This window comes from Emiliania huxleyi (assembly GCF_000372725.1).
Source record: "Emiliania huxleyi CCMP1516 unplaced genomic scaffold EMIHUscaffold_105, whole genome shotgun sequence".
NCBI lineage: Eukaryota > Haptophyta > Isochrysidales > Noelaerhabdaceae > Emiliania > Emiliania huxleyi.
Genome location: NW_005202113.1, coordinates 362,525 through 369,344, shown reverse-complemented (window position 1 = coordinate 369,344; position 6,820 = coordinate 362,525). Strand labels below are relative to the sequence as shown.

The window sequence follows — 6,820 nt, the reverse complement described above, 5'->3', positions numbered from 1 at the left end:
ACCGCCGTCGCGAGCTGCAGCGCCGTCATCGCGCCGACGGCAGCGAGCATGGCGAGGAAGTAGCGGTAGTTGCCCTCCCCTATGCAGGTGTTGACCCACGGGCAGTGGTGGTCGAAGATCGCCACGCACTTGTAGTCGCAGCTGCCTCTGGAAGGCACCGAGATGTACCTTTTTGCGCAAATGGTGAAATCAAGGTTTTGTAACGCGAGCTGTGCCACAGTGAAATGGCACTAGCCCATGTCTACTAGCTCCGAGTAGAGGGGGCGTTCTGAAGTTAAGGGGAAACCCGGTACACGGAACCAACCCTCGGAGACCCGTGTTTACTTTAAGGCCCTTGCCCTGCGAACGCGCACCCCCGGGGCTAGGGCTCTCTTGCCCGCAACCCGACACCGATCATCCGGCCCGCTGGGTGCGCTTCTGAGCTCCTCGGCCCTGGATGTGAGGTTACTGATTGCACTCCAAGTGCTCCAAGTGCACGGGCCCTCAGCGGAGCTGGGAAGAGGACCGCCGCAAGCGGCGTGGCGTGGAGCGGTTGTGCATCCCTCCGGGGGCCCCTCTGCGCCGGGGAGGCGTTGTTGGAGGCTAGGACGCAAGCGTCCGTCGCCCTTTTCAAACTCGGGGCCCACTCCGCTACGCTCCGACCCGAATTTGGAGGGCCTGAAAGTTTAAGGTGTTGCTGCGCAAAAGGGGTCGGACACAGGGCGCAGCTCATGCTAAGAGCTAGAAGAGGAGATAGAGAGAACAACCACCCTGTCCCGTTATTGCGTACACCAACACCACAAAACGCTCTCTCTCTCTCCTGTCCTCACTCAGGGGGGTCACAACTACCAAGTCCCTCGACTAGCTGCCACAGGGCGCAGCTGCCACAGGGCGCAGCTGGAGACGCTCTCCCTCAATCGGCATCCACCCCCACCCGCTCCAGCCCCACTTCTGCTGCCGAGAGAGCTGAATCGAAGCAAGCGAGCCATTGCATCTTGGCGTGCTCCTGGAGCGCGGCTTTCTGCTTGGCGGCCACGAGCACGGCGGAGTCGGCGTCGTAGCGCGCATCGTTCCCGCTCATCGCCCATTCCTCCCACGTGACGTGTGTCGGCCGCGATTCGATGTCGCCACCTTCATCGCCAACGAGGACTCCCTCGACTGCAGGGGGCTCCGGCGCGGGGAGGGACTCCGCCTGCTGCGCTGGCCGACCGCGCCCTCCTCCTCCATGGGCTCGATCCGAATCCGCAGCGTGTCGTCCCCAGCGGCGGTGCTGCGCGGGAGGCGGCCGCGGGCACGCTGGGCTCGATCAGCGGCTTTCCCCTCAGTTGCTCCGAAAGCACGGATTTGGCGGACGTTCTTTGGCTTCAATTTTACGAACTAGCATACCTTGCGCGCACGCGCGCCAAATTTGTTTTTCTGTCTGCAACAACAGCCCGAGGGGTGAAATGTCTTTGTTGTCTCTGTAACGAAGGGCCCGCCGCTCCGCCTACGCCGGCGATGACCCTCTCGGCAGAGCGACATCGCGACACGCGAGCACCGGGCAGAGAAGGGGACGCAGAAGCGGTTGGATGGAGAGGCAGCCGGCGCACGAGGAGAGGCAGCCGATGGAGCCGACGAGGTGAGTAGACACGAGTTTACCATTCTGCCGGGGGGGGGGGGGGGGGGGGGGCAAAGCCCCCCCCCCACTGGTAATCTGGACTGGATGCAAATCAAAAAGGGTCCCAAAGCTTTCCAAGGGCACGAAGGACTGCCCCCGCGCTGGTAAAAACCCCCCCGGCCCAGACAGAGGCATCACAATCATGCTCTGGCCAGCGTCTGGTGGCTCGGCATTGCGCAACACACGCCGCAATCAGCCTGAGAGCAGATGATGGGGTGGGCGCGGGTGGACGAGAGTGGAGCCGAGTTGGGTGGGAGAGGGAGCACGCACGTGCAGCGGTGCCGAGAGTGGGTTGAGATGGCACCGCCTGCGGCCGCCCGGGCGACGGCTTGCGCAGGTATGTTGTTCATGTCCTTATCCGCCGCTGCTTGGCTGCAGCAGCCAATGACGCCGCCCGTCTTTGCGAAGCGGCGTCTGGACGCGCTTGGCGGTTGACGCCGGCCCGCCACTGCGCCTCGTGCGCGTCCACCTCCGTCGAGGTCGACGCGTCGAGATCGGAGCGCATCACCGAGATGCCAGAGCCCGCCTTCGCCGACATGATTCCCCGCCCGGATAGCTCGGTGAGTGTGCCGTCGCCCGAAACGGAAAACCGGCCGCGGGGAAATATAAGGTAAGATGTCTTGGCACCAGCTGAAGGCTTGCATCCGACATCGCAGTTCGTGCACGGTATTCGGATTTTGCTATTTGTTCGTGTGGGGGTATATTGCAGATTTGTCAATGGTACCGCGTCTGCGACGCGGGCGCCTTGCGAGCAGAGCCCTTAGGACACCCTTTATATCTTGCGCGGTCAAAACCCATCGGGTCAACACAACGGACTCTCTCACATGACAAGCGATTCCACGACACCTATTCTGGGGACTTGATCCGTACGTGAAGGGTGGAGGTCCGTCCGCAGAGCTAGGCGGTACGGGCGCCCTCCACTGGGGCCGAGGGTTAAGAGTGGGTGGGACGACTCGCGAGGTGGCATGAAGGTTGGGTGGTTGCAGCGAGAATCAGGAGAGAATTTTGTAGAAAGAATCGGCGAGGGACCACTGAGAGAGAGATTTTTAGCAATACCTTACAATACCAAACAACTCTAACTAGCAATACCGTTGTCGAATCTGCGAAGAGAGATAGGAGAGGCAGACACCCAAGGGTGGGCGACGGCTATAGCACCACACTCCTCTCCTTAAAATCCCTGTGTGGTGGCGGCGTGCCGTCCTCCCATCCCTCCCTTGGTTTGAAGAGATGTAGAAGATTGGCCGACTACACGGTGAGCCATACGGACCTTGCACAAAACCTTTTCCTTCTAAGCAGGGCTACACAGTGACCCTATAGTGTGGGGGTGTTCCTGGCGAGTTGTGATGAGTAGAATTAGACTAGCCAATACTATTTTGAAGTTCATATATTAAAATACCAACTTGCCTATGTGCACGTCTCCGCGGCGGCGGCCCGGAGGCGGCCCGGCGGAGCAGTCAGAGCAGCACTGCGCCGGCCGGCGAGCGACTCTCGACTATAGTACGGGCTCTATTGAATGGCCTCAAGGTGCTCTCTAGGACTGCCCTACTCCGCTCGCCCGGCTACGACGCTGAGCTTCGAAGGAAAAGGTTTCGCTCGGCACGACGTCGGAGAGCAAACTTCGGCGTTCGTCCTTAGTGGAATGCTGGACGCACGTCGGCAAGTGGTCGCATGACCAGGCCGGCTGCTGCTCAGAATCTGGGCCCTCTTGGCGCTCGCACTCGCGCTCTTCATAACGGCTTTGCCCCCTCCCTCCTGCGCCGACGTTGGGCAGCCCGACCACGACAACGCCAGTGCCGCTGGCCTGCAACTCGAGGCGCCTTTGAATGAGCACGAGCCGGTGCGCGACGCGGCGCGGGTGATGCAGCCCAAGGTGACGGCGACGGCGGAGGGGTCGGCGGCGGAGGGGGAGGCGGCAGCGGCGGCGATGGCCGCGGGGTCGGCCCGCCCGCCTTTGCTGCTGGTGCTGTGGGATGTCGGTCATCTGCCACCACTCGCCAGCGACAAGGTTGCCGGGTCCATGGACGCAGACTTGCTGGAAATTGAAGAGGTGCTCGGCGTGCGTTACTGCGATCCGAGCCAGATGACTGCGGTGGCGCTGAGGAACCCTGTCGATGAAGACGACGACCGCTTGGAGTACCTCGTCTCTGGTTCGGCAGGTCCCGACGACCGTGGCTTCCATTCTGTCGCTTGGTTTTTTCACGGCGACTTGCTGGACCATGCAGGTGCGGACACGGTCAAGGCAGCGATACAAGAGTATTAGAACTGGATAAGGAATTCACGGCGCTGGCGGAGGCGTGTGACGAGGCTGATGCTGAGTAGCCGCACCAGCGCTGCTCAGCGGCAGTGTGCGCCGACCAGGGGCAGGGCCAGTGGTAGACAGTGGACGTGGTGAGGCTGCTCTCTGAGCGATGACACTAGCAGGAGCATCATGAGTGTCATTGGAGTCACTTGTGTTACGATATCACCACGCCGCCACGCTCGCAAGGGCCGCCTAAGCGCCTAAGCACCCTAAGCACCCCCCCGCTTAGGCCGCTTAGGCGCTTAGGCGAGTGACGGCCGACTCCCCGGGGCCTGGCGTGCCTCCGCCATGGGCTGAGCGCCTGGGAGAGCCACTCAGCAAGTGGTGTGCGAGCGTGTAGCCTTTAGCGTGCAGTCGGCCAGTTCTCTTGGTTTGTCTGTTTTCTTCCTTTCTTTCTTCCCATCCCTCCTTGCACCTTGGGTTGGTGTTTTCTTCCTTCCTTTCTTTGCTTCGTCAGGGTAGGTCAGCTGGGTGTAGGCAGGAGGCAGGTAGGTAGGGTCGCTAATAAATAAATAAATAAAACGGACATCCCAAGCTAGGGCTGGGTCGAGAACAGACACGTCCCCACCTTTGCAGGATTTTGCAAAAGCGAGGGGGGAGGGCGCATCGCCGCGCGGAGAGGGCTGGGCACAGGGCACAGGGGATCTCTCTCGCATAGGATACACACTCGGCGGCACGAGGGCAGGGCTGGGCGTCCTATTTGTGCTCCCCCCCGGACCCCTCGCTCTCGGGCACTATCCATCTGACCACTCATCTGGGGGGCTTGGCGAGCGGCCGCGCTGCAGGGCAGGGCTAGCGAGAATGGGCTCCGGCCACTCGCCCGTGCGGGTGTAACCCCGCATCTGTCGGACAGAGGCCTCGACCGCCCCTCGCGGCAAGCTCTCGAGCAGCTCGAGAAGCTCGCCCGCCGCCACCGCCGCGTCGAACTGCGTCCTCATGCCGAGCGCGCGGCATACCTGCTGCACCTCGTCCGGCGTATCGGTTTCATAGCCGGACGAGGTCAGCGGAGGCGGCCCGCTTGGCGGGCGGAGAGTCAGGCGACGGCGAGCGTGACTGGCGCGAGGGCCCGCTGCCGCGCGCGGACAGCGCGTTCTTGTCAACGAGACGGGGGGTCCAGCATCGGCACGGCCCCTGGCACCGCGGCCCTTGCCGCGCTGCTGCTGCCCGCGCTTCCTGCCCGGGTTAGGGACAGAAGCAGCCGCGCACTCCGCCGCCGCTGGGTGGGCGGCGGCGGCACGCGCGCGGCGGCGGTCGGGCCCGCAGGCGCGGCGGGCTGGCCACCCGCGGTGGCACCCTGCGGCTGCGGCGGCGTACGTCTTGTTGGACGCCGGCGCCTTTGCTTTCTCTTCATTCTGTCTGATTCTGCCGGGAACGTGAATCAATTCGGCGAAGAGTTGTCCTCAGACACCTCGGCCTCGACCCGTGGAGCTGGGCCTGTGGCCTGCTTTGAGCGCGTCAGCTGTGCTCAGATTGAGTTCGCGTGTCGATGGACCGAGGCTGGAGCGACATCGTCGCGACTCGCGCCGCGGCTCTGCAGCGGCAGGTCGAACTCGAAGCGAGGAGGGACTGTGAGCCACAGCTCGACCGGACTGCATCCACCCAGCATGCGGCAGCTGCGGCGGAGACGAGGGCGATAGCGCTGCAGCGCGAGGTCGAGCGCATGGCGCGTCTCGCGCAGCACAAGGGCAGCCAGGTTGCCGTCACACCGCCGTCTCTGCGGCAGCGGTGCGACCCCGAGGCGGCGTTGGCGGCCGCCAGCTTGTGCGGACTTCCCTCTTCGCTGCCGCCGCCTGCCCTCCCGCTGGAGCGGTGCGTTACGATCCTCGATACGTCGGCTATCGAGAATGCGTGCCCCTCCCAACCGCTCTCTCCGCCGCGGCTGCCTTCCGAGGGCAGGCAGGGAGCGGCGCTGCTCCGGAGCGAGGAGTGCTGCCTCGACGCGCTGCTGCAGCTGAGCTAGCCATGTTGATCCATACCGGCGCTGCGACCATGGGTGCATGACGCCAGCGAAGCATATGGGCCATATGGATTCCGCCTCCCGCATGAGCCATGGGCATCGTGTCTGTCCTCTGCTCCGAGCCTCGCAAGATGATTGGTCCGGCTGTGAGAGCCGCGTGCCACTGAGCTACGAGCCCTCACGACGCCGCCGCCGCCTTTGCCGTGGCAGCGGCGGTGAGGAGAGACAGTCCTCATGGCATCCTTATGCATGTACCATCTACAAAGAATAATGTGCCGAAACGATGTTGAGTGTCTGTGGTGTTGTTGAACACGCTTTGTTCCAGGGTGTTCTCAAGGTGGGTTGTCGAGTGTACTAGCTCGAAACCGCCCGATTTTTCTTGCATTTTTGCTCCCGGCTGAGGGAGCAAGCAAGCCCACTCAACCCCAAGTACTCACCGTTTTACAGTGGTGTTTTTTCCACATCGGCTGCAGCCTCTGCTGGGGCGGAACGCGCGGGGTTTTCGGCGCGATGCCCTCGGCGAGTACACGCTACTGCTCTGCCGCAAGCTCTCCTGCGCGCGCGTGACGTGTGGGACGCGTGCGCTGCGCTCAAACGTCGCGATTTGGCGATAGGCGCTCGAGCCGGCGCACAGCGGATAGGTGCGCCGCGCAGGGGGGGTCGGAGGTGTGAGAGAGGGGGCGTGGGTCGGGCGCGCACCGGCTGGCTCCGGGAGCGGCCGTCACGTCGAGGAGTGGGGCTGTCCTCGTTTCGAGTCGCCCACTTAGCTTCTCTAGTGCTCTCCCAATTAGACCCTTGCTCTCGATCTCTTAATCTCCCCTTCTTCGTACTCTTTCCTCTTCATTCAATGCCCTTGTCCACGTCGTGTTCTTTTGTTTCTCGGTCATCCTCCTTTTCCTCGCCTCTTCTGCTGGTCTTTTCTGCTTTT

General features: G+C 62.9%; 2 protein-coding genes across 2 annotated transcripts in view; one reads left to right on the top strand and one right to left on the bottom strand.

Annotated features, from left to right (window-relative positions):
* Positions 1 to 5,421: 5,421 nt before the first annotated feature.
* On the top strand, positions 5,422 to 5,895 carry EMIHUDRAFT_222884 (hypothetical protein; the record flags this gene model as incomplete). Its single annotated transcript, XM_005792775.1, has 1 exon — positions 5,422 to 5,895. One exon carries the CDS (start codon positions 5,422 to 5,424, stop codon positions 5,893 to 5,895), a length of 474 nt encoding a protein of 157 aa, XP_005792832.1.
* Positions 5,896 to 6,316: 421 nt separating this feature from the next.
* The window catches only part of EMIHUDRAFT_361066 (hypothetical protein), a 1,243-nt gene continuing 739 nt past the window's right edge, over positions 6,317 to 6,820 (bottom strand). Inside the window, exon 3 of the mRNA XM_005792774.1 lies at positions 6,317 to 6,675. Coding sequence (XP_005792831.1) covers positions 6,483 to 6,675 — 193 coding nt within the window. The 3' untranslated portion in view covers positions 6,317 to 6,482. The remainder of the gene's footprint in view (positions 6,676 to 6,820) is intronic.